General features: G+C 50.3%; 1 protein-coding gene across 1 annotated transcript in view; it reads left to right on the top strand.

The window, feature by feature from the left end:
• The first annotated feature begins 22006 nt into the window (after positions 1 to 22006).
• TJP1 (tight junction protein 1) overlaps positions 22007 to 27528 on the top strand; it is a 120176-nt gene continuing 114654 nt past the window's right edge. Inside the window, exon 1 of the mRNA XM_048519715.1 lies at positions 22007 to 22570. Within this exon, the coding sequence (XP_048375672.1) occupies positions 22538 to 22570 (33 nt within the window). The 5' untranslated portion in view covers positions 22007 to 22537. The remainder of the gene's footprint in view (positions 22571 to 27528) is intronic.

Genomic DNA, 27528 nt, shown 5'->3' with positions numbered 1-27528 from the left:
TGTCATGTTGGTGAGGGAGCAAGCTTGTTTTCCGCTGCTCCAGAGACCAGGACCAGGAGTGATGGGTTCAAGGTGAAGGAAAAGAGATTCCACATTAAACACCAGGAAAAACTTCCTGACAGTCAGGGCTGTTTGACAGTGGGATGCACTTCCTCAGAGGGTGGTGGAGTCTCCTTCTTTGGAGGTTTTTATAGAGAGGCTGGATGGCCGTCTTTCAGGAGCACTTTGATTGTGTGTTCCTGCATTGCAGGGGGCTGGACTTGATGACCCCTGGGGTCTCTTCCAACTCTATGATTCTAAGAAAGACCAGGCTGCACCTGGTGGTTGGCAACCTAATTGGTGATTGATATCTACAGTGGTGATGATCAGTAACAACCGGCCGGCACGCAAACGTCTTCCTTGCCCCTCAATTTGAACGTGTCCAACTGGTGCTCTAGTCCTTTTGCAAATCTGTTCCCTGCAACCGATGAACATATCGAGAGAATAAGGCAGGGGTCTTCAAACTATGGCCCCCCAGATGTTCATGAACTACAATTCCCATCAGCCCTGCCACTTAGCCATGCTGGCAGGGGCTGATGGGAATTGTAGTTCACGAACATCTGGAGGGCCATAGTTTTAAGACCCCTGGAATAAGGTATGGGGAGGTTATGAATGCGTTGCCATTTTCCCCAGAGGGATGTGCCGTAGATAAATACTGTTTCCTTCTCAAAACACGCTGTCTTCCCTGCCGAGGGAGAGAGGAATGCCAAGGGGGGAGTTCACCAGCGACAGAGTTCTCATGTCCGAGAAACAAAAGACAATATTGGCCTTTCTCCTTTCATGTTCTCCTCGCTGCTCAGGGGCAGATCTGCGTGGCTCGAGCATAATTAAGAGTTCAGCAAGTTGAAACCTCAGCCGGTGCCCCGCCGATTTGTTTTCGTTACGCAACCGAACATGGAGGCCAAGCGTTAAGATGCCAAGAGCGGGCCAGCAGACAGGGATTAGGAAGGCTGACCTCTTCCCCCTCGGTGTGCCTCTGCCTGTTATTTTCTCCGCTAGCCAGGCAGTCAGCTGCCGAGCACAGGTTGTGTTTTCAAGAGCCAACTGCAGAGAAGGGATCTTTCCTCCACCGTGGTGGCGCCAAACCTGCTGTTTTGGGTGCCAGCGTGGTTAAAGAGCAGGTGGATTCTAATCTGGAGGAACGGGTTTGATTCCCCACTCCTCCACCCAAGTGGCGGAGGCTTATCTGGTGAACCAGGGCCCCTTCCGCAGACGCAAAATAATGCGTTTTCAAACCACTTTCGCAACTGTTTGCAAGTGGATTTTGCTATTCCGCACAGCTTCAAAGAGCCCTGAAAGCAGTTTGAAAGTGCATTATTCTGCGTGTGCGGAATGAGCCCAGGTGTGTTTGCGCACTCCTGCACTCCTGCTGGGTGACCTTGGGCCAGTCACAGTTCTCTCAGAACTCTCTCAGCCCCACCTACTTCACTTTAAGGTGTCTGTTACGGGGGAGAGGAAGGGAAAGGAGCTTGGAAGCCACTCTGAGTCTCCTTACAGGAGAGAAAGATGGGCTGTAAATCCAAACTCTTCTTCTTCTACTGTTTGCACCACTGCTCCATCTCTTAAGGGGTAGAGTCGAAAAAGCAAATCTACAGATAACAGTCAGAGTTTCATTTATGTAATGTTAAGGTTAGAGTTTATTTATTGTTTGTTTATTAGGGAGCAGCAGTGGCGTAGTGGCTAAGAGCAGTGGCAAAGAGCAGGTGGAGGAACCGGGTTTGACTCCCAGCTCTGCCGCTTGAGTTGTGGAGGCTTATCTGAGGAATTCAGATTAGCCTGTGCACTCCCACACACGCCAGATGGGTGACCTTGGGCTAGTCACAGTTCTTCTGAGCTCTCTCAGCCCCACCCACCTCACAGGGTGTTTGTTGTGAGGGGGGAAGGGCAAGGAGATTGTCAGCCCCTTTGAGCCTCCTACAGGAGAGAAAGGGGGGATATAAAATCCAAACTCCTCCTCCTCCTCCTCTTCTTCTTCTTCTTCTTCTTCTTCTTCTATTAGTTGGACTTGTTATACTGCCCATCTCTGAAGGGCTCTTCCCTTCACAGGTTCACAGGCGGTGTACAAAAGATTAAAAACCATTGAAATATATATAAATTGCAGCTTAACAATTAAAACCAAAAATAGTTAAACACAGTAAATAGTTAAACACACTATCAAGCAGAAGACAAAAATGGCAACTCGGAAAACAACCTCTGACCCCTCTGACAGCCAGTTATGATGGTATGTGGGCGATGGAGGAGTTTGGAAGAGAAGAGGAGGAGGAGTTTGGATTTATATCCCCACCTTTCTCTCCTGTAAGGAGACCCAAGACAGCTTGCAAACTCCTTTCCCTTCCTCAATCCCCTAACGAACACTGTGTGTACAGTGGTTAAGGATCCAAAAGGCCCAGTAACAGGTTCCCATGGTGGTGGAGTTTCAAACAGTGGCGTGGTACCAATGGGGCTGTTGACGGGAGCCGTGGCGGGCATTCCGGAGGCGGGGCATTCCTGGGCGGGGCTATGGCAAGGACGCAGCCGCTGCGCCAGTCCTTGGGCGGGAAACGAATGCATGCAGGCGCAGGCTGCCACGCACGCCGGTGCACCTCCTGCTAGACTGCTTCCAGTTCTGCGCGCTACTGCTGAGAGGAGGGGCGTAACTAAGGCAAAAATCACGTGGCAAAATCACCAATGAGTAACCCCCTCTCGGCACACACAAATAATTAGTAACCAACTTTCGGGAACCTGTGAGAACCTGCTGGATCCCACCTCTGCTTGTGAGGCAGGTGGGGCTGAGAGAGTTCAGAGAGAACTGTGACTAGCCCAAGGTCACTCAACAGGCTTCACATGAGGAAAAGCCCGAGGATTTCAGGAGGGACCCGCTTTTTCCGAAACCTGCCCAAAGTCAGGCACTTAAACAAACTCCAAAAGCGTGCTGGCATCTTTCACAAGTTCCCAAGGATGCAGGGCGAACAAAAAAAAAAAGACTCCTGCATATCAGAAAGCATCTCACTGTCTCTCATGGCGCTCACTCTTCATAAACAATTTCACACATGAAGTCACAGTTTAGCTGCCTCTTGGGTGGGGGAGCCAACTGACAACTCCGGTTCCTCTCTGTGTGCAAAGTACCAATTCAGAGCGATGTTTAGCAAGGAGAGCAGCTTGTAGAGAAGTAAATCTCCCTGTAGAGAGAATTGTGGGTGGGGGGTGGTACATAACCTTTTTGCGTAGCCGCATCATTGCAACCCAGAGGAACTCAATACCCGTTGGTCTCATAGCGTAGCATATTCGTTGATACGTGCAGCAAAGGTAAAGCTTTTGCTGTGATTGGCTGAACTGCCCTTGTGTCACAGAAGGGTGGACCAGTCAGAAGGGGCTCAGGTTAACATGGGTGGAAGTGCTTAGATGAGAAATGTGTCTAACTCACCAGATCTTAATAGGAGCCAGAGAAGATTTTAGACAAATCTTGGTGCTGAGCAAGAAGGCCTCACTTAAATTATATGGATCCAGTCGGGCTGTTAAGGTGCTACTGGACTTCAGTCTTCTACAGCGTGGTGTAGTGGTTAAGAGCAGGTGCACTCTAATCTGGAGAACCGGGTTTGATTCCCTGCTCTGCCACTTGAGCTGTGGAGGCTTATCTGGCGAACCAAATTAGCTCGTGCACTCCAACACATGCAGCCTGTTGGCAGACCTTGGGCTAGTCACAGTTCTTCGGAGCTCTCTCAGCCCCACCCACCTCACAGGGGGAAGGGGGGAAGGAAAGGAGATTGTAAACCCCTTTGGGTCTCCTTACTGGAGAGAAAGGAGGGATATAAATCCAGCTCTTCTTCTCCTCCTTCTTCTCCTTCTTCTCCTTCTTCTTCTTCTTCTTCTTCTTCTTCTTCTTCTTCTTCTTCTTCTTCTTCTTCTTCTTCTTCTTCTTCAGAGCAACTCAGCTATTGTCTGAAGCGATCTCCACTGTTAGGGTAGGATGCATAAAATCCTTTGAAGATTCTGCAAACACTGTCGATGCGCTCATAAATTTCGGATCCATAAAAGCTAAATATGATTAACGCAGCTAATAGGAGGTTGGCTGGCAACCCAACCTGAGTCCCTTGACACTGTAGAACACAGGTGTCGAACCCGCGCCCCTCCAGATGTTATGGACTACAGTTCCCATCATCTGTAGTCCATAACATCTGGAGGGGCGCGAGTTTGACACCTATGCTGTAGAGGATGCGCTCGACCTGGAACAAGACAGATGCATTTCCTCAGCGATACATCTGCTTGACCTACCCATGCCCCAGCGAGCAACATATGCAGTGTGTTTTGTGAACTCGCCCAGAGCTACCGAGCGAAAAAACCAGGCAAGGTGCGGAGAAGTGATAGATGAAGTCCCTTTACAGCACGAGGGGGAGGGGGGCAGACCGACGTGGAGCCACCTCCACCCTCCCAGGAAAAGTTGTGCCGTTGAGCGGCAGGGAAAATATCGTGGCTGTGATGCAGAAGGGATTAAACTGGAGCCAACGGGCCGAGCCTTTCCCTTCTGGCTCGGCCCCAGCGATTCTTTTCCAACGCAAGAGCGTGCAGGAAAGGGTTCTTGGAAGAGTACACACGTTTTGCCCACTCAGCACATTACACCTTGCGATTCTGCAGTGTGCCTACGGAGAAGGGGGGGGGGGGAGAGATGGACGACAGGCAGTCCTGTTCACAAGGCAGGACTCGGCCGGAAGATCACAGACGACTTGATCCAGGAGGTGTTTTCCTTTTTCCAAAAAGCGACGGCTAAATATCAGCTTTATTTCTTCTTATTATTATTATTGTTTGATTTCACAGCTGCCGGTTCTTTAGCTGGCGGTTGGCCCTTTCAATGCCATTCGAGCCTCACCCAGAGGCCTAGGAAGTTGTAACGTATCCGTGTAGTATTAGTGCGGATTCCCACACATTCTGAATCTGACAGATGTCGATTCTGTCGATTTGTAGGTGTTATACTATTATTATTATTATTATTATTATTATTATTATTATTATTATTATTATTATTATTATTATTATTATTATCTGTTTGATTTCACTGCTGCCAGTTATTATTATTATTGTTGTAATTAAACCTTGATTGGTGTTTGGAATATGCTGCCACAGGAGGTGGTGATGGCCACTCACCTGGATAGCTTTCAAAGGGGCTTGGACAGATTTATGGAGGAGAAGTCGATCTATGGCTACCAATCTTGATCCTCCTTGATCTGAGATTGCAAAAGCCTTAGCAGACCAGGTGCTCAGGAGCAGCAGCAGCAGAAGGCCGTTGCTTTCACATCCTGCCTGTGAGCTCCCAAAGGCACCTGGTGGGCCACTGCGAGTAGCAGAGAGCTGGACTAGATGGACTCTGGTCTGATCCAGCTGGCTTGTTCTTATGTTCTTATGTTCTTTATTTATAGACTTAAACCATAACAATTTTAAAATAAACACAGAACAAACAACAACATACTTCATCTCACGAAACTAATGTGAATACTGATGCACAAAAAGATATTATGATTACATAATTATACTCGGATTCTTTGACAGTCTCAGTATTGTCTGCTATTCCTTCCCCTATCCGCCCCCCCCCCTTCTGCTCTGCAACAGAGAACTTTACCTCCAGACCATAAACTGTAAATTATAATCTTATTCTTCTACAAAAGGTTGTGTTGCTCTTACAGAAGACATTACTACTCATTGATTTCTACCAAATCTGCTATCTGCTAGCAGCAGTGGCGTAGGAGGTTAAGAGCTCGTGTATCTAATCTGGAGGAACCGGGTTTGATTCCCAGCTCTGCCACCTGAGCTGTGGAGGCTTATCTGGGGAATTCAGATTAGCCTGTACACTCCCACACACGCCAGCTGGGTGACCTTGGGCTAGTCACAGATTCTCGGAGCTCTCTCAGCCCCACCTACCTCACAGGGTGTTTGTTGTGAGGGGGGAAGGGCAAGGAGATTGTCAGCCCCTTTGAGTCTCCTGCAGGAGAGAAAGGGGGGATATAAATCCAAACTCTTCTTCTTCCTCTTCCTCTTCTTCTTCTTCTTCTCCTCCTCCTCCTCCTCCTCCTCCTCCTCCTCTTCTTCGTCTTCTTCTTCTCCTCCTCCTCCTCTTCTCCTCCTCCTCCTCTTCTTCTTCACCTCCTCCTCCTCTTCTTCTTCTCCTCCTCCTCCTCTTCTTCTCCTCCTCCTCCTCTTCTTCTCCTCCTCCTCCTCCTCCTCCTCTCCTCCTCCTCCTCCTCCTCCTCTTCTTCTTCTTCATCTAACTCCGATGGTTGATTCCCATGACCATCTTCGTCACCCATATTTGATCAAGAACTTATTACTATATTTAATTGCAGTCAGTTTTAATTTAATTGCAATCGGTGTTATTTCTTAAGGCTCGGTGTAAACACTGAGCAAAGCGGGTGAGCTCAGAACTTTTTGCAATCGTCCCGTACTCTGATTATCACGCGTGTCCCTGCTACAGTGAAGGGGAGGGTGTGGTGGAGGCAGAATAGTTGGGAGTTGGGAAATTCCTATGGAAAGTGGGTTTGGGGAGGAGAAGGTGAAGCATGACTCCATAGAATCCACCCTCCAAAGCAGACGTTGTCGTCTGGAGATCGGTTGTAATTCTCAGAAATCTCCTGTCCCCATGCGGACGTGGGCAAGGACGACTTGCGTAAGGTCACCTCTGTGTTGAAAGGCAATCTACCTTTGAATGCTAGCTGTTTGAGGGCAGGAACTGTGCTCCTCCGGGCTGGTATCCTGCTGGACGTTTGGGGAACGAGAATACAGGCCCAGTCTGGTCCAGCACAGCTGCTAGGAACGAAAAACCTGGACCCCGAACTTGCCAGCCGCTCACTTCTCAACAATACCAGGTCCTCAGGGCCTCCCTTGAAACATGCCCATTTATTCCACAACCTATCTTTTTCTCACCGTTTCTGAATTTTGCACGCCTTTACCCCCTGCAGCACCCTTAAGAGCCAGCATGGCATAGTGCAGTGATGGTGAACCTATGGCACGGGTGCCAGAGGTGGCACTCGGAGCCCTCTCTGTGGGCACGCGCACACAGAGTTCGTCATGTGGAGGGCGGAAAATCACCCTCCCACACACAAACACATCTAGGCCGGCCTGGGCCACTGAGCACGACGTGCGCGCAACGTGTTGAGCAGGGAGGACTCGGCTGGTGGGCCTGGTGCCTGTGCTCCAGGTAGCTACTGCCCGGGGTGAGGGGTGCAGAAGAGGCAGAGATGCTAGAGAGGCACAGAGCGGTGCGCGCGGGACTTGCTGGAGGCTAGAGCAGGCTGGCCCCTGCTCGAGCGGGTGGGGCAGAGGAAGAGGGAGCCAACCATTTTTTTCTAAACTAAAACCTCAGCATTCAGGTTAAATTGCCGGGTTGGCACTTTGCGATCAATAAGTGGGGTTTGAGTTGCAATTTGGGCACTCGGTCTCAAAAAGGTTCGCCATCACTGGCATAGTGGCTAAGAGCAGGTGGATTCTAATCTGGAGAACCAGGTTTGATTCCCTGCTCTGCCACTTGAGCTGTGGAGGCTTATCGGGTGAACCAGATGTGTTTCCCCGCTCTTATATTCCTGCTGGGTAGAGCTTGTTTGAATCCTTGGTTGGCCAAAGATTTGGAGAGCAGGAGGAGAGGAGAAGTCAGAGCCACCCAAAGCAGGCACCCATGAGGGTGAGGGTGCCAAATCCCAAGGCCATCTTTGATACCTTTAAAGGTAAAGTTTCCCCTTCAGTCGTGTCCGACCACTGCAAGCAGTAATTTCATAGGCAAGCCTCTTTTGTGGGGTAGTTTGCCATGGCTTTCCCCGGCTATTCTTTACCCCCTAGCTGTGTGCTAGATACTCATTTACCGACCAAGGAATGGATGGATGGCTGAGCAGCAGTGGTGTAGGAGGTTAAGAGCTCGTGTATCTAATCTGGAGGAACCGGGTTTGATTCCCCGCTCTGCCGCTTGAGCTGTGGAGGCTGATCTGGGGAATTCAGATTAGCCTGGGCACTCCCACACACGCCAGCTGGGTGACCTTGGGCTAGTCACAGCTTCTCGGAGCTCTCTCAGCCCCACCTACCTCACAGGGTGTTTGTTGTGAGGGGGGGGGAAGGGCAAGGAGATTGTCAGCCCCTTTGAGTCTCCTGCAGGAGAGAAAGGGGGAATATAAATTCAAACTCTTCTTCTTCTTCTTCTGAGTTGACCATGAGCCAGCTGCCAGGATATCTGACCCACCGGGGGCTCGAACTCCTGACCGTGTGAGTGGCAGTGCAAGCACTTAACCACTACCCCACGTGTGAGTGGCAGTGCGAGCACTTAACCACTACGCCTTTTTTGATACCTTTGCTGCTGCACAACAAATCCAGAACAGTGTTCCAAATCTTGCAGAACCGTTGTGACCGTGATCTGGCTGCCTCAACTGCTGACTAGCTTTCCGGGTATTTTGTGGACGGGATGGCTTTCATCCACTCTGGTCCAGTACAGAACGCGATCAGATGGCCGCCCCCCTGTCAGTCGCTTGGATGGACTTCAGTCATCCTGGTCTGGGGATGCTGACGAGCTGTTTGGAGAGTTGAGGCCCAACTCTTCTGTGCTCCAGAGAAAGATGTAAAAACATGCTCGTGTAACCCCTGTGTAAGAATGGGATGACCCAAAAAGGGGTGGAGTCTGAAAAGAAGCAGAAGGCTGCAGAACTCATGAGGTTGGAGGAAGCAAGGCGACCAGGCTGGGACCTTGATTGATTTTATTAAGCCCTTAACACAGTGGTGGCGAACCTATGGCACGGGTGCCAGAGGTGGCACTCAGAGCTTTCTTTGTGGGCACGTGCAGAGTGCCCCCCCACACACACATCTAGGCTGGTCTGGGCCACTGGGTTCAATTATTAGCATTAAACCTAAGACCTAGTTTTGGGGAAGCAGTGTAGGTAACCCTGTTAAACACTGTTAACCCACTGATTTTCATGCGCTGAACTAAAGCACGATCCTGGGAGTAAGCTCGGTTGCTGGTAATGGGGCTTGCTTCTGAGTAAACCCTCCTAGGGTCGTGAGTCACCCTTTGGAAGAGTTGCACGGTTGCTTCAAAGCAAAGCCACCGACTACCACCAAGCTTACTCCTGAGTACTTGGAGCCAACCATTTTTTCTAAACTAAAACCTCAGTATTCAGGTTAAATTGCCGGGTTGGCACTTTGTGATAAATAAGTGGGTTTGGGTTGCAATTTGGGCCGCACTCGGTCTTGAAAAGGTTCGCCATCACTGCCTTAACACCTTGTTTAAGGTAACTGCAGTGTTGTCGGGAACTAGTGGGAAGGGAGTTTATTTTATTTTTTTTTGCTATATTGCAAATGTTAGAATTTATTGTTTCAGGGTTTTTGTGTATGTAAATGGTGAGAGTTTTCTGGGAACCTTCATCATCTTGAATCCCGTTCACCAAGCCTCTGAAGTCTTCAAAAGCCAACCGCCAGCAAAGAAGAATTGGACTTGGCAATATCAGTAGACTGCAAATATAAGGACTTGACAATGCAAACTTAACAGGACTGTGAAGTGTAAATGTTAAATTTAAAAGTGTTATTTGTTAAGAGAAGTAAACTGTTTTGTTTTAAATTTAGTTCTTTGCAACTCCTTCCAAGTACTGCCCCACAGAACCCACAGAAAGAGGTTACACTAGGACCGTGGTGGCGAACCTTTGGCACTCCAGATGTTATGGACTACAATTCCCATCAGCTCCTGCCAGCATGGCCAATTGGACTACAATTCCCATCAGCCCCTGCCAGCATGGCCAATTGGGCATGCTGGCAGGGGCTGATGGGAATTGTAGTCCATAACATCTGGAGCGCCAAAGGTTCGCCACCACGGCACTAGGACAAGGGTGATGGAGATGGAGTCCAACATCTGGAGCTGAAGTTCCTCCTTCTCTACCCCTTCCTGTTTCGCTTCAACCCAAATCCATTGTGGGAGGGGGGGGGTCCCAAATGGCTGCTGAAAATAGCCTCTTGCGGGAGATTTGCTCGTAACTATAGACTTTCTAGGCTGCAGAGTCTGAAAAACCACAGGAAATTGTCTAGCGGGTCATTGCGGTTGTCCGGCTTCCTTCTTCTTTTGCCGTTCGTAGCTCAGAAAGAAGCTACATCCTTATTCGCTGTGGAAAACACTTCCTGTTATTTTAGACTGAGAGATGCAGGCCTCTTCTACAGTTTAAAGAGTCACGGATCTTAGTGGGTTGCAGAGATTCATGTCAATAAAATTGCTCGAGAATGACTAGAAGTTTTTACCGATTGTCAGAACGAGTTTTGGTCCTGAGGCATCTGGCGATCGGGTGCCCTGACCTCTGCAAACTTATACCCCAACATCTTGTTGATTTCCAAGATGCTACTGCCCCCAAATCCAGTTCTTCTAGCTGCCCTTGGAAACTTCCTAACAGTACTTTGTTTTGCCACCCAAAATCAACAAGTCTAATAACACATCCATGCAGAGAGCTGTCTGAAAGATCCTTGAGACGTATTATCTGTGTGGGTCTAATATTGGGGAGCAGATCTTTCCTTGCAACTAATAACCTGAGCTTTCAGTGTTCTGTAATCCAAAGAAAACCAAATCTGGGATATGCTGTCCCTGGAACTCCCTGCCTCTTGAAGAATCATGGAGACTAGGAAAAAGTATGAAAATACCCCATGGATATTGCAAAGGGTGATTGGCTTGGAGCGTTGCATGTCGCTTGGAGTGTTGTATGCCACAACTCACAAGAGGAGGGCTTGCAGACTCATACGGAGATTATGTTTGGATCACTGAGGTTTTCTGGTTCAAGACACACAAACCCCTCCCAGCGTCTGCTTCCTAGATGGCCTTAGACAGGCTCTCTCTTGTCGCTCATGAACAATATGGGAGTAATACCTGTGTTAACAAACGTGAAGTGTAATATATATGTTAATTTAATTAAGAGGTTTTATCCTGTTCGCTATTCCATGGCCAGCTTCTGGTCGAAGATCTCTTTTATGGATGTACTTTATGGGACTCAGTGGATATTTGAAGCTGTTTTTATGTCCGTGGCCCGCCCGTAATGCCTCACTCTTTTTATATTGATAATTTATGACTTTTTATTATTTTAGTCTTTTTTAAATTACTTATAAGCTGTCTCAAGCAGCACGCTCAAGAGATAGTGTTGAAAGGAAAGGAAAGGAAAGGGAAGGAAAGGGAAGGAAGGAAGGAAGGAAGGAAGGAAGGAAGGAAGGAAGGAAGGAAGGAAGGAAGGAAGGAAGGAAGGAAGGAAGGAAGGAAGGAAGGAAGGAAGGAAGGAAGGAAGGAAGGAAGGAAGGAAGGAAGAAAGGAAGGAAGGAAGAAAGAAAGAAAGAAAGAAAGAAAGAAAGAAAGAAAGAAAGAAAGAAAGAAAGAAAGAAAGAAAGAAAGAAAGAAAGAAAGAAAGAAAGAAAGAAAGAAAGAAAGAAAGAAAGAAAAGAGAATGAATGCTTGTTCAGGTAGCAATGAGAGGTTCACCTCTTTCCACTGTGATACTTTTACTGCTGCATTTTTTTTATTGCACAAAGAAAGCAGTAAGTAAAAGAGTCTGCCCTATACTGAGCAAACTTCAAGCTCCACATAGCCTTCGTCAGCCCTTCCTCCTGAGAATTTTTAACCACAAGATGCCGACCATTTTATTTATTTAACTTCATTTCCACCCTGTCTTTCCCCGAAATGGGGACCCCGTGGCCAATATGGCTCTCCTCAGCTCTACTTTATTCTGACAACAACCCTGCAAGGTAGGTTAGGTTGAGCGTTCGCACAAGCACGTTTCCATGGAAGAGTGAGGGGTTTGAAACTAGGCCTCCTGAATTCTGGTCTCTAGGCCTTTAACCAGTACGTTGTATTGGCTCTCATTTGAAACTGTGAACCAGAGGTCCCCAAACTTTTTAAACAGGGGGCCAGTTCACTGTCCCTCAGACTGTTGGAGGGCCGGACTAAAAAAAACTATGAACAAATTCCTAGGCACAAATGATTGTAAAATGTTTGATTTCACCTTTCAGCCTTTCTGTCATGGTCTATTTTTAGAACAGTGACCAAAGTATGTCAAGTACAGGGTGGGCTCCAAATATTGTTGGGGAGGCTGTGGAATACCTTCCCCTGTAAAAAAAAAAGCAGAACTTTCCCAATGAAGCATTCCATCTAACTTAGGATCAAGGTATCTTCCTGGGTTCTTTCCTCCCCAGCAGCCAACCGGCGATTAGCCAGCCCTGGCTGATGCCAATAGGAGTGAGGCGGAACAAGAAAGCCTGAGAGCAACACATGGAGTAGCCGAGGAGGGAAAGAGAAGCGAATGGCAAGCGTTGCCACATGTAAGGTTTCCAACTCTGGGTCAGAAAATTCATGGAGATTTGGGGGTGCCATCATGTAATTGTAATCAACGGCCGTTGGGGCCGGTTCCTCCTCTCCCTCGAGCCCCCACTGCACATGAATGGAGCCATCACCGCCATGCCTGGCGGGCCGGATAAATGCCTTCAGGGGGCCACATTTGGCCCCCGGGCCGTAGTTTGGGGACCCCTGCTGTGAACTGTTCCACCTAAGGCACATAACTCTGCATGTCCGCCATTGATTTAAAGCTCTGTCCCGAAATGAAAAAAAGCCCTAGCTCCTAAAACCTACCGTGTTTCCCCAAATATAAGACAGTGTCTTATATTAATTTTTGCTCCCAAAGATGTGCTATGTCTTATTTTCAGTGGATGTCTTATTTTTCCTGTGTTCTGTTTGTCGGGCATGCTTCCAAACAAAAACTTTGCTATGTCCTACTTTCGGGGGATGCCTTATATTTCGCACTTCAGCAAAACCTCTACTATGTCTTATTTTTCGGGGATGTCTTATGTTAGGGGAAACAGGGTAGCTCCTAAAACCTAGCTCCTAAAACCTGATTTAACAGATAACATGAACCCTATTTTAAGCATACAATGTTGTTCCCGTTGCATCCACGAAGGCAAAAAGCAAACAAAACAAGAGAACCAACAATGAATCTATAAAGGGATTTCCTCCTTCCCAAAGCCGCTGAAACAATCGGCAGCCAGTGAAGCCAGATCTCTTCCAGCCTACCGCGTTTCCTTCAGCTTGTCGCCCTGTAATTTCCTTGATGTGTTAACGTTCGGCAAATAACAAATCATATGCTCCAGTATTCCCTATTTATCAAAGACAGCCATTCACTCTTTGGTCCCTGCCCTTGATAAATTACAGCCCCCTATCAGTTCTTATTTTTTGCTTTTGGGGGGGGTGGGGTGGGGGAGGAGGGGGCTTTCAACCATTTTGTTCGCCTACGTTGCCAGTGTGGTCATTATAAGAACATAAGAAAGAGCCTTGCTGGATCAGACCAGAGTCCATCTAGTCCAGCTCTCTGCTACTCGCAGTGGCCCACCAGGTGCCTTTGGGGAAGCACCTCACCTAAGGCAGGATGTGAGAAAGCAATGTGCCTTCTGCAGGCTTGTTGCTGCGAGCACCTGGACTGTTAAGGCATTTGCAATCTCAAATCAAAGAGGATCAAGATTGGTAGCCATAAATCGACTTCTCCTCCATAAATCTGTCCAAGCCCCTTTTAAAGCTATCCAGGTTAGTGGCCATCACCACCTCCTGTGGCAGCATCTTCCAAACACCAATCACACGTTGCGTGAAGAAGTGTTTCCTTTTATTAGTCCTAATTCTTCCCCCCAGCATTTTCAATGAATGCCTCCTGGTTCTAGTATTGTGAGAAAGAGAGAAAAATTTCTGCAAGGTCTACACCTTTCTGCAGGTACTGGAGAAGTTGTGTCTCTGCATGAGTATGTGGTGAGAGGTTGGAGAGTTGCTGACCGTCAGAGTAGGTAATACTGACTTGGACCCAGGATCCGATTCAGTTTAAGACAAGTTAAAGTATGTTCCTCACTCTATGGCTTTTCTTTGAGCGTTCCCTTGGATCTTCTCACACTGGTTTTTAACATGCACGCGCCCATTTTATCAGGTTAGTGCTACTATTGCGGCCATTTGGTTTTGGGGAGATTATTTTGCCCCCGTGCTTTTGCCGATATGGCTTTGGAATTAGATTGTTCCAGGTATTTTAAATGCCTATTAATTATACCGTGTTTTCTTAACTTTTGCTGAGAGCTGCATCATACGCATAGGATGTAAATATTTCAACCAAGTCCTTCTCAGGTGAGGTCACTGTGGAAACAGGAGAGGTGGTAGTTGGCTGTTTCCCAATCAAACTTAGCTTCGTTTTGCGGCGGTGCCAACAAATCCTTGCCTACTTGCAGTCAAAGTGGGGTGGAAACCTGCAAATTTAAACCCTCTAAATGTTGACGGATCTTGATTTCCTCCTTTGGGGTCTTTTCGGCAATTAGCTGTCCTTCGTAGTTCTCTAAAGGATGCCTGTCTCTGTTCTTTGTAAGGCTTCCATATCAAATATCAAAACCTGGGAACTCGATACAGGGAAATTCAATATGATTTGGTTGCAGTTTCTCAAGCTATATGAGTTGCGCATTAATACAGTTTGGCACTAATGCTATCGCAGCAGCGGGGGAGTACAGTGGGTTACAACAGACTAAAAGGTGCATAGACGGAACGGTGCATACGATGCATCCCAAAGTGAAAAATTGTGAGGAAAGGCTGGGGAACAAAACTTTAGTGTGGGAATCACAAATTGTGTAATTCTAAAACAAGAGTTCCTGAAGATGGCGCAAGGAGGTTAAGAGCTCGTGTATCTAATCTGGAGGAACCGGGTTTGATTCCCAGCTCTGCCGCCTGAGCTGTGGAGGCTGATCTGGGGAATTCAGATTAGCCTGGGCACTCCCACACACGCCAGCTGGGTGACCTTGGGCTAGTCACAGCTTCTCGGAGCTCTCTCAGCCCCACCCACCTCACAGGGTGTTTGTTGTGAGGGGGGAAGGCAAGGAGATTGTAAGCCCCTTTGAGTCTCCTACAGGAGAGAAAGGATATAAATCCAAACTCTTCTTCTTCTTCTTCTCCATCCTGCAGAGGCGTAGTGTGGGGAAATGTCGCCCAGGGCAAAATGGCGCCCCTGCCTGCCAACTCGAGGACTGCCTGGCGGGCCCACAGCAGGCTTCGGGTTGTGGGGGGCCGATTTTCTGCCCCCACGTGACTGAACGGGGGCCCGCCCGGGGCATTTGTCCCCACCCTTCCTCATGGTAGCTACGCCACTGCCGTCCTGGAAACATTCCCTCTAATTGGGTGAATAATGATTGTGGTAAATCAGTAGTAAGGAAGAAGAATTCTGTACATGCTCATGGTTGCTCTTCACTCTTTTAAGTATTGCCAAGCCAAGCACTGTCATTAGAGAAAGATTTGGGGCCCAAGCTCTTGTGTATTCAGATTTCAGGCTCTTGTACTACTACGCCAGGTTCAAAAACAGAGATATTCTTTTTTCAATAGAGAACAGTCCTGGAAAACACAGGGTTTTTTGGGCAGCCTTTATAGCCTGTGACTTCTGGTGTTTTCTCAGCCCAGAGGCCGGTTTCCTGTTCTTCCCGGTCGCGGTGCCGGCCTTTTCCTTCCTATCCATTCCACCCGGACCAGTAGATGAAAACTGCCGCAATTCAGAACACCGTGGGGGTTATTTCGGAACACTGCGGGGGGCATCGAGTGTTTTTGGATAGTGCTTCAAAAGAAGGCACGTTGGAGATAGCCTTTCTTGGTCAGCTGGCAGATCTGGGATGCAATAGGGGTCTTCAAACGATGGCCCTCCAGATGTTCAGACACTACAATTCCCATGAGCCCTACCGCTTGGCCATGCTGGCAGGGGCTGAGGGGAATTGTAGTCCATGAACATCTGGAGGGCCGTAGTTTGAAGACCCCTGCCATAAAGGGTTGTGGCTTACGAACCAGATGGGTCTGACCCTCAGGGAATTATCTGCCTAGCACAGGAGTCTGCAACCTGCGGCTCTCCAGATGTTCATGGACTACAATTCCCATCAGCCCCTGCCACCGTGGCGGGGGCTGATGGGAATTGTAGTCCACGAACATCTGGAGAGCCGCAGGTTGCAGGCCCCTGGCCTAGCATTTCTTCCTGCACGGGACCCATCAAAATGGACGGTTTCAAAAGGTACCTGTGTTGGTCTGCAGTCCCAAGACTTAGATTTTGAGTGCAGTAGCATCTTAAAACTCACTCCCTGCAAAGCTTGTTGGCTGGGAAGTTGTCATAAGACTCAGATCTAGCTCTTGAAACGAACACAGTAACACTTCTGGCTCCTGCTAATTTATATGGAATGTAGTGCATATAAATTAGTGCGACCGGGGGGCGTCGTTCAGCGCATTGAGGGTGGCGGTGGGATTGGGGGCACAAAATTCTAGGGTCTTAAGATACAAGCCAACACACTGTTGGGGGATAACAAACACACCTACCTGCCTGTTCTATTCCAGCATCTTGTGTGAGAGCCAGCGTGGTGTAGTGGTTAAGAGCAGGCAGATTCTCATCTGGAGGACCGAGTTCGATTCCCCACTCCTCCACCTGAGTGACGGAGGCTTATCTGGTGAACCAGATGTGTTTCCGCCCTCCTACATTCCTGCTGGGTGGCTTTGGGCCAGTCACAGTTCTCTCAGAACTCTGTCAGCCCCACCTGCCTCACCAGGTGACTGTTGTGGGGAGAGGAAGGGAAAGGAGCTCGTCAGCCACCTTGAGTCTCCTTACAGGAGAGAAAGGTGGGGTGTAAATCCAAACTCTTCTCTTCTTCCTACCAAGTGAGACCATTGGTCTGGCTACTGGGGTGGATCCAACTATCCTCCAAGGAACTGTGTTCCAGTTCCTGCTGGGTGACCTTGGGCCAGTCACAGTTCTCTCAGAACTCTCTCAGCCCCACCTGCCTCACCGGGTGTCTGTTGCGGGGAGAGGAAGGGAAAGGAGCTTGTCAGCCACCTTGAGTCTCCTTGCAGGAGAGAAAGGTGGAGGATAAATCCAAACTCTTCTTCTTTTCAACGTGCAGAGGGGTGGAAGCAAACATTGTACAACGGGGGAGGGGGAGGGTCCCAGGCAGAAGGGATCTTTACCTGGGGGCTGTCGCTGACTCTTGGCCGCCTTGACATCCTTTCAGCTGCAAACTCACCCTGGCCCACAAAGAAGAAGAAGAGTTTGGATTTATATCCCCCCCTTTCTCTCCTGTAAGAGACTCAAAGGGGCTTACAATCTCCTTGCCCTTCCCCCCCTCACAACAAACACCCTGGGAGGTAGGTGAGGCTGAGAGAGCTCCGAGAAACTGTGACTAGCCCAAGGTCATCCATCTGGTGTGTGTGGGAGTGCACAGGCTAATCTGAATCCCCCAGATCAGCCTCCACAGCTCAGGCGGCAGAGCTGGGAATCAAACCCGGTTCCTCCAGATTAGATACACGAGCTCTTAACCTCCTACGCCACTGCTGCTCCTCGAAGGCAGCAAAGAAGGTGAACCCCCACCTTTGGAAATGCTGGTGCAAATCAGTCTCCCTGCAGGGCCATTGCAGACACCTAGGAGTGTCTCTTGCCACACCTGTGCACACAACAAGGGGCTAAAATTGCTCTAAGCGGCACGTCCAAAGTCACTCAAGGCCACCGAGCCTGGTTTCCTTTCAACCAGTCCGACGCACAAGATCTGAACGACAGACTCCCATCCCTTGGCCATTTGGGAGTCTTTTCCTCCCAGATACGATTTTCCCTCGCATAAATTTGTCCTCCGGTTTTGCTGCGTCAAGGGAAAAAGTCCTGCCCGGCATCCCAGCGGCATCAAGGTGATGGTCGCTGCAGGTGACTGAGACTTGACTGACGGAAGACACGTTTGGGTCCTAGAAGGGAAGCAAAAGTCCCGTCGTGAATTATTATTCGCGTAACTCGCATCCCACCCTTGTTTCAAGAAACCCGGAGGCTGCGACGCAAAGGAGGCTCTCCTTGGCCGAATGACATGGGACTTATTTCAGCATCGATCCGCCGAGTCTTGCTCTCGGAAGCTCCGGGGAGAACCAAACCTGCTTAGCGTTTGCACAATAGCACAAGTGTTCGCTAGTCGGATGCAAGGGAAATTTTTAAAGAAGCAAAACAGTTTCCGAGGGCAGGCGTCTGCAGTAGATCAGCTGCGCCGGAATCCGGGAGCACCTCAGAGAGTTGCAGGGTGTGAACGTTCGAGAGTCCAAACTTCCACAGTCAGATACTGGAGCATAAAGACTTCGGGGTCTGCATTCTTGTTTTCAGAGCTCATAATCTTGTCGGTCTCGTATGGTGTTCCACTACAGACCAGCTTGGCACCCCTCTGAAACTGCAGAGGCGTATCTAGGGAAAATGCAGCCCAGTGCAAAATCTGAATTTCCCCCCCATGGGCGGCTGCCCCCCTTCCTTTCACGCAGGGATACCCAGCCTACCATATTACAGCGCTCACAAATCCCATACACAGGAGAGCCTATATGCTGGCTAGATTGAACATCATGCCATCTCCGCTACATAGAGGAAGACTTAAAGGTCTTCCAAGCGATAAGAGGTTCTGTCCCTGTAGCCTAGGACAGCTGGATTCCATCCCACACATTTCTCCAGAACTGCGTATTATACCAAGAACTCCGATCCAGCCTGCTATCCCAAGCGATAGACCCTATGATTGGTTATACTGAATCGGATAAAGTAGTTACGCTTTTACATTGTCAGGATTTTCATTGTTGCCTTATAGTGGCAAAGTTTTTGTCAGAAGTTTGTAAACTGAATGTATGACATAAGAACATAAGAACAAGCCAGCTGGATCAGACCAAAGTCCATCTAGTCCAGCTCTCTGCTACTCGCAGTGGCCCACCAGGTGCCTTTGGGAGCTCACATGCAGGATGTGAACGCAATGGCCTTCTGCGGCTGTTGCTCCCAATCACCTGGTCTGTTAAGGCATTTTCAATCTCAGATCAAAGAGGATCAAGATTGGTAGCCATAAATCGACTTCTCCTCCATAAATCTGTCCAAGCCCCTTTTACAGCTATCCAGGTTAGTGGCCATCACCACCTCCTGTGACAGCATATTCCAAACACCAATCACACGTTGCGTGAAGAAGTGTTTCCTTTTATTAGTTCTAATTCTTCCCCCCAGCATTTTCAATGAATGCCCCCTGGTTCTAGTATTGTGAGAAAGAGAGAAAAATTTCTCTCTGTCAACATTTTCTACCCCATGCATCATTTTGTAGACTTCAATCATATCCCCCCTCAGCCGCCTCCTCTCCAAACTAAAGAGTCCCAAACGCTGCAGCGTCTCCTCATAGGGAAGGTGCTCCAGTCCCTCAATCATCCTTGTTGCCCTTCTCTGCACTTTTTCTATCTCCTCAATATCCTTTTTGAGATGCGGCGACCAGAACTGGACACAGTACTCCAAGTGCGGTCGCTTGGAGACAAACGCGAAGTTTTTTACTATTCCCTTTTTTACTGGAACTGTATTTTTATACTATCGTGTATATGCCAATAAAGGCTTATTGAATTGATAGGGCGGCTGCCGTCCCCCCATGTCCCCAAAAACATTTTTTTGGCACCAGGTCTTGAAGTCAGTGTATGGATCTGGGGATGATTTTTCCGCCCCCCCGCCCCCCCCTCCCCATGACCGCAGCCTGGGGACTTGTGGCTCCATATGACCCCTTGGGCGGTATGCTGCTGCGAAACTGTTTTGCGTTTTTATTTTTCCCCTGTTGGCCTGCAGTAGAATATCTATATTTTAGTCCAATATAGCACCACAGAGGCATACCGTGTTCCCCCGAATATAAGACAGTGTCTTATATTAATTTTTGCTCCCAAAGATGCGCTATGTCTTATTTTCAGGGGATGTCTTATTTTTCTGTGTTCTGTTCGTCGGGCATGCTTCCAAACAAAAACTTGGCTACGTCTTACTTTCGGGGGATGCCTTATATTTCGCACTTCAGCAAAACCTCTACTATGTCTTATTTTTCAGGGATGTCTTATATTCGGGGAAACAGGGTAGCTAGGGGGTGTAGGGGTTGGCTGGACTCCAGGGTGCCACTTCCTGGGGGCCCAGTGTAGAACTGCGCCCTCCCTTGCAGCTGCACCCTGGTCCCAAACACTCTGTGGAATTTGAGGCAGGAGCACACCTGTGGGCTGTGTGGCGCCCAGGATAAGACCCAGGTGCTGTTTTAGGAAGCTACACCCTTGACCATAGAGACCAGCAAGGTTTTCTGGGTAGGAGCTTTCAAGAATCAAGCCTCCCTTTGTGAGATTCTGATATAGAAAGACTCTGGGGTTTGCACTCCCCTTTGCAGAAGAAGAAGAAGAGTTTGGATTTATATCCCCCCTTTCTCTCCTGTAGGAGACTCAAAGGGGCTGACAATCTCCTTGCCCTTCCCCCCCTCACAACAAACACCCTGTGAGGTAGGTGGGGCTGAGAGAGCTCCGAGAAGCTGTGACTAGCCCAAGGTCACCCAGCTGGCATGTGTGGGAGTGTACAGGCTAATCAGTACCAGCATACCTACAGGACCGTCTCTCCCTATATTGCCCTGCTAGGCCCCTCCGCTCCTCGGAGGCGGGCCTCCTGGTGATCCCTGGCCCCAAAGTGATCCGGCTGGCCTCTACAAGTGGAACAGGCTCCCAAGTGAGATCAGGGCCCTGCGGGACATACAGAGTTTCCACAGGGCCTGTAAAACGGACCTGTTCCGCCAGGCATTTGGCCAGCCAGGATAACATCTCACTTCTGTGGAAAAATCTGGCCTCCTGTGAGGGGGGGTGGGGCAGGAAGGGGGAAGGAGAAATAATTTTAATCGCCATCGGGACTTTGAATTTTATAATTTGTATATGGTTTTAACTGGGATTGGGGTGAAATGGTTTTTAACTGTTATTTGAATGATGGACACTGCCCTGAGCCCTTCGGGGAAGGGCAGTATAGAAATTTAATAAAATAATTAATAATAATTAATAATAATAATAGTAATAGTAATAATAATAATAATAATCTGAATTCCCCAGATAAACCTCCACAACTCAAGAGGCAGAGCTGGGAATCAAACCCTGTTCCTCCAGATTAGATACATGAGCTCTTAACCTCCTACACCACGGCTGCTCAAGGTAGCTTGAGGGTCTGCAACAGAACAGCTCATTTATTTATTTTGTTTTTATCCCAGTGTAGTTAAGAGCAGGTGGACTCTAATCTGGAGAACCGGGTTCGATTCCCCACTCCTCCACCTAAGTGGCAGGGGCTTATCTAGTGAACCAGACGTGTTTCCACCCTCCTACATTCCTGCTGGGCGACCTCGGGCCAGTCACAGTTCTCTCAGGACTCTCTCAGCCCCACCTACTTCACTTTAAGGTGTCTGTTGTGGGGAGAGGAAGGGAAAGGAGCTTGTAAGCCACCTTGAGTCTCCTTACAGGAGAGAAAGGTGGGGTATAAATCCAAACTCTTCTTCATCCTGCCCTATCGCTGCAGCTGTGTCATGAGAACATAAGAACGAGCCTGCTGGATCAGACCAGAGTCCATCTAGTCCAGCTCTCCGCTACTCGCAGTGGCCCACCAGGTGCCTTTGGGAGCTCACAGGCAGGAGGTGAAAGCAATGGCCTTCTGCGGCTGTTGCTCCCGAGCACCTGGTCTGTTAAGGCATTTGCAATCCCAGCAGCAGCACCCATGCAAGGAACACACCCTGCGTCCCCATGCAAGCAATGCACCCTGCACCCAGTGCGCCAGAGCCGGGTGGATGCTGGACCGCGGGGCGCTTGCAAACCTCTGGCTGTTGCATTCTGCAAGGGCGGAAGCGGCAGCCGCGCGCGTCGCCTTCGCATCGCCCGCCCCGCTGGCAGCCGCACGCGGCGCCTCTGATAGGCTGGCGCCGGCCGGGGAAGGGGGGGGGGGACTCTCGGGTCCGCGGCCCGAACCAACGCGGCGGCCAGCGCGGGGGTGGACCGAGCCGGCGCCCTCCGGAGCCCCCGCGCGGCCGCGCCTCCCCGCCGCCCGTGCGCCCCGGTGCCAAAGCGCGCCCGCGCCCCCCGCCACTTTGCGCGCGCCCGCGCGGCCCGGGGGAGCGCCGCGGGGGTCGCGGAGAGGGGAGGGCGGCGGCGACCCCCCTCCGGGAAGGGGCGCGATGGGCGCTGCCGGGCAGGCGGACATTGGCAAGGGGGTGCTGCTGGGCGACAAGGCAGGCGTGTAGCCGCCGCCGCCGCCGCCGCCGCCGCGAGGACCAGGAGGAGCCGCGGGGCCATTGTCCGGGCAGCGGCTGGGCTGGAGGGGCAGCCCCCCCCGCCCCTTTTGCAAGACCCCCGCCCCTTTTGCAAGACCCCCGCCCCTTTGCAAGACCCCCGCCCTTGCAAAAGTGCCCCCCGCCTCCAGCCTCGGCGCCCCTGCAAAGCCGGACTCGGTGCAAACTTGACTCTTGCAGGAGGATGCTGGGGGCAGCCCAGTGAGAGCAGGAGGAGGAGGAGGAGGAGGAGGAGGAGGAGAAGTTTGGCGGGGAGGGTCCAGCCCTGCCTCGCCCCCCCCCCTCCCCAAAGTCCAGCCCTGCCTCCCTCCTTCCCTCCCCGCTGCCCGCCCGCCCTGCCTCCAGCCAGCCAGCCAGCCAGCCTGCCTCGGTCCTCCTCCTCCTCCTCCTCCTCCTCCGGGGACGGGAAGGAAACAAGATGTCTGCCCGGGCTGCAGCTGCTTCCAGCAAGGTAAGCAAGCCCCAGTCGCCGCCGCCGCCGCCGCCGCCTCTTCTGTCGCCCCCCCCCCGGGCAATTGGTGGGGGGCAGCAAGAGGGCCGCGCTCCCCCCGCCCCCCGCAGAGGGCCGCCCCCTCCGCCAAGTCCCCTCTCGGGTCGCGCCTCCCAGCCCCGGGATCCCCCCCACGTTGCGTTGGGTGAAGCTCCAAAGGGGAGGGGGGGAGTGGTGGCGCCTTCCTGTTGTTGTGTTGTGTTGGGGGGGCCGGGCCTTGGTGTGTGTTTGGAGGGGGGGGGCGAGGTTGCTTCCTCCCCTGTATTGTTTAGTCTCTTCCACTATTTTAAAAGAGGGGGGGGGGTTGAGACCCTCCTGCATTTCCTAGTTGGTGTGCCCCCTTTTCTGTCTCTGCTGCTTCCCCCCCCCCCTCCCACCTGTTGGCTGCAGGACCACTGAAAAAGGGGAGGGGGTTTGAATTCCCTTCTTTGGTTTATAATCCCCCCGCCCCTCTCCCAGCTCATCTGCATGGCTCCTCCGATATAAGCCCCCTGGGGTCATAGGGGCTTCTTCCATTCCCAGTTATAAAGGGTTGGGGAGGGGTCTGGGTGGGTTGGTGGGGGGGGGTCTTGCTTTATGTTCCTCTCCTCCTTCTCCACCCCTGGAAAGAGTTGGGGGGTTATTGGGGGGGGGGAGTTCCCTCCGCTGTGTGTGTGTGTTTCTTTCAAACGGTCCTAATGTTTGCCTGCATGTTTGTTTTGAACCCCCCCCCCCCCCCCATAAAGTTGCAACAGCCATGTTTGCTTTTGGGAAATCTCTCTGCCTTCCAGGTCAGTTGCGTGACCCCCTCCACAAATGGAAATAGTTTTCAGGCAGGTGATCAGAGTGTGTGTGTGTGTGTGTGTGTTGCTTTGTGTGGGATGTTTTGGTGCCCTGAAGGATCCGTCCTTCCTCTTGCATTTTGCATCAGGAATTCCTGGAGTCTGAACCGGGGCAGGTTTGGCTGTCCCCTAAAGACAGGCTTTCTCAGCAACTCCCTCTTGAATCAGCTGCAAAGGGTTTCTTGGGCGGGGCTGCTCCCCACCTGTTCTGTAGGTGTGTTCTGTGGCACAGGTGTATACGACTGACGGGGTGTGTACTCTGACCTCCTTTGGATGCCTGTGTAATCCTTCTTCTTTCCCCAGGGGAGAAGGGGGTGGAGCTGTCTGCATTCAACAGGTTTCCTCCTGGTTCATGGAAACTAAAGGTATCGCTGGGGAAACTCTTTGGAGACAGGAAACTTGGATCCTCTAGCCACCCTCCGAGACAGTCCTCCTGAATTTCTGTAGGATTGTCCCCGCCTGATGCGTTAAAGGCCGCCGCTGCCGGAGCCCGGGCCGAAGGGTTTTGCTCTCGAGTGAAACTAACGCAGTTTCGGTCTGATGTCATTGCTTGGTATGTGCTTACACCTGAACGTATCCCTCTTGATACCGCACTAATGCAGTAGCGTTGTCACTTGGCCAAGATACCTTGGCACGGGGCTCGGTATCTGGTAGCGCCCGCGAATGCTTCTTCTCGGAGCCTCGGTCCCAAAAGTTTTATTTTTAACCTGCTTAATTCGCGTTCGTTTGTCTCCTGTTTGCAAAAGGGTGTGATTGCCGACGCAGGCACCGGGCGCCAAAAGGGGCCCAGAACGTTCTGCGTTAGCTTGGCAGGTTTTTTTTAAAATAAAGATCTTCACAAGTTTAGGAACCGAATTAAAACGAACGTGTGTGCATTTTTCTGGTCACGTTTGTCGTGATCTGTGTCGGAGCGGGTATGTGTCGTGCACGAAAGGAGGGTTTGTGTTACCTTGTGGTGGGAGAAAGGAGGACTCGGGTGCTTCAAAGTTTGAAATACTTTTCAGTGTTGTCACAGAGCGCTGCGCTGGCGCCTCTAGAATGTTGTCTGCGTCGAAGTTTGTAGGATTTTGCCAATTCTGTTTGGTCTGCAGCTGCATTGCCTGTAAATTCGGACCGGGTGGGGTGGTCTGCCCAACGCTCATTGTTCTGTAGTCAGGAATGTTCCTGGTTCTTCCTGTTTTTCACTGTGTGATTAAAGAAAAAGCCCTGCTGTAACTGAAGTGCTGACTTCAAAGCCCTGCCTAAAAATGTGCAGGGGTGAAGGTTGAACGTGGGAACGCGGAGCATTTTAAAGGCGGTTCCAGGCTCCCAAGGAGCTAGTTTGAGCTTATTTCGGGACTATGAATGAGATATCTTCGGGTTCCTCCTCCAAACGTGGAATCGCTCCGCCACGGCTACCTAGTGTTAAGCAGCAAACGTGTGAGAAGTACACGGCTAACAGTGGAAAGTAAAATTTAAAAAAAATTCTAAATAATGAAAGTTTATAAGATGGAGGGGTGATTTTTCAGGCCAAAGGCCGTGGTGTTGTTTATAAGTGGGTGCCTTCAAATGAGTACAGGAGCGCTCCTACTGATGTATATTCTTAAAGTGTGCAAAAAAATCCTTGGAGTTTCATAAAAATAGGTGTGTGTCTGCTGGTCGCTGCTGCTGGGATTGCAAATGCCTTAACAGACCAGGTGCTCGGGAGCAACAGCCGCAGAAGGCCATTGCTTTCACCTCCGGCAGGTGAGCTCCCGAAGGCACCTGGTGGGCCACTGCGAGTAGCAGAGAGCTGGACTAGATGGACTCTGGTCTGATCCAGCAGGCTAGTTCTTATGTTCTTATGGGAACTGACTCTGATCCAGTTCACATGTGCACATACTATGCAGGAATCAGTCCTATGGTCATGTGATCCCCCCGCGCCCCCAATTACACAAGCCACGTATTTTGGTTCCATTTGAAGTTTCAGACTATGGCTTTCCTCTCTCTTCTAAACCGAGATTACAAATCGTAGTTCAGAGATGGTTGGTTTGCAGCCCTGTTTGGGAATTGTGGAAGCTTGTTAAACTCTGCTTGTGTTAAAATGGAAGTGTCCGATGAACCGGGGGTGGGGGTGGGGATTGAGTCAGGGTTTACTTCCACCGTGCCTACGTGAACTGGCCCAGTGACTCTTTGGCACCCAAAATAGACTAGGGGATTCTCCGCCGAGGGAAGGCTGCATTTGTTTCACTGATAGTGTTCTCTGCAGCAGAGTCCGTAAATGTTTGCAGCTCTCGGCGAAGGAGTGTTGGGATTTCTCCCTCTCCCCTCGATGTGAAGATATGTGCATTTTGCAGAGATGGATTCTCTGCCTCCTTCACGACGAGGAAAGAACCGGTTTTCAAAAGTAAGAGTATCAAAGAAGAAGAAGAGTTTGGATTTATATCCCCCCTTTCTCTCCTGCAGGAGACTCAAAGGGGCTGACAATCTCCTTGCCCTTCCCCCCTCACAACAAACACCCTGTGAGGCGGGTGGGGCTGAGAGAGCTCCAAAGAACGGTGACTAGCCCAAGGTCACCCGGCTGGCGTGTGTGGGAGTGTACAGGCTAATCTGAATTCCCCAGATAAGCCTCCACAGCTCAGGCGGCAGAGCTGGGAATCAAACCCGGTTCCTCCAGATTAGATACACGAGCTCTTAACCTCCTACGCCACTGCTGCTCCTAAGAAGAGATGTACCTTAGAAAGCTCTAAGATGTACCTTAGGAAGCTCTTCCTGCTGGGAACTCTTGTTTTGACGATAGTTGTGACCAAAGAGCATTTTCGGTTTTTGGGTTTTGTAGTCATATACAATTGGTCCGCCTAGACCCGTGGTGGCGAATCTTTGGCACTCCAGATGTTATTTGAAGATGTTATTTGAAGAAGAAGAACAGTTTGGATTTATATCCCCTCTTTCTCTCCTGTAGGAGACTCAAAGGGCTTACAATCTCCTTGCCCTTCCCCTCTCACAACTAACACCCTGTGAGGTAGGTGAGGTTGAGAGAGCTCCGAGAAGCCGTGACTAGCCCAAGGTCACCCAGCTGGCGTGTGTGGGAGTGTACAGGCTAATCTGAATTCTCCAGATAAGCCTCCACAGCTCAGGCGGCAGAGCTGGGAATCAAACCCGGTTCCTCCAGATTAGATACACGTGCTCTTAACCTCCTACGCCACTGCTGCTCCAATTGGCCATGCTGGAAGGGGCTGATGGGAATTGTAGTCCATCGACATCTGGAGTGCCATAGGTTCTCCACCACTGGCCTAGACGAAAAAGATCCCCCTAGCTGTCTTTCACTCTTTGGCTTCAGTGACAGCCGCTATATTCTTGCTTCGTGCTTACATGCTAGAAAGGCCTCTCTGTGTTCCTATCGGAGGGGGTTCTGGCTGCGATGACACAGCTTGAAGTGTGTAGAATACAAAAGGATGCACACATCGCAGTGGGAACAGAGCCCAAGTGGCCGGTAATTTATTGGCCTTAGGAAGGAGGAGTCGAGAGTTCTTCTGGCTGACGTGTCTGCTGACTGAAACAGCAAGCAATATTTCAGAAGACGGGTGTTCTGGGTTGTGGCGACTTTAGATTAAACGTGGAGTCCTCACCTTGGTGTAGAACAGCGATGGCGAACCTTTTCAAGACCGAGTGTCCAAATTGCAACCCAAAACCCACTTATTTATCGCAAAGTGCCAACACGGCAATTTAACCAGAATACTGAGGCTTTCGTTGGCTCCGAGGCGTGCGTTACTTAGGAGTAAGCTGGGTGGTAGTCGGTGGCTTTGCTTTGAAGCAACTGTGCAACTCTTCCAATGGGTGAATCACGACCCTAGGAGGGTTTAGTCAGAAGCAAGCCCCATTGCCAGCAACCGAGCTTACTCCCAGGTAAAGGATCACACTTTAGTTCTTCGCATGAAAATCAGTGGAGTTTAACAGCACTTAACAGGGTTACCTACACTGCTTCCCCGAAACTAGGTCTTAGTTGGCTCAGGCCAACCTAGATGTGTGTGTGTGTGGCGACAACTCTGTTTGTGCGTGCCCACAGAGAGGGCTCCGAGTGCCACCTCTGGCACCTGTGCCATAGGTTCGCCACCACTGGTGTAGAATATGTATTTTGAG

Source organism: Sphaerodactylus townsendi, linkage group LG17 (assembly GCF_021028975.2).
Source record: "Sphaerodactylus townsendi isolate TG3544 linkage group LG17, MPM_Stown_v2.3, whole genome shotgun sequence".
In the NCBI taxonomy this organism is placed as follows: Eukaryota; Metazoa; Chordata; class Lepidosauria; order Squamata; family Sphaerodactylidae; genus Sphaerodactylus; species Sphaerodactylus townsendi.
Note: the sequence above shows the minus strand (reverse complement) of the source record. Positions and strands in the feature narration are given on the sequence as shown.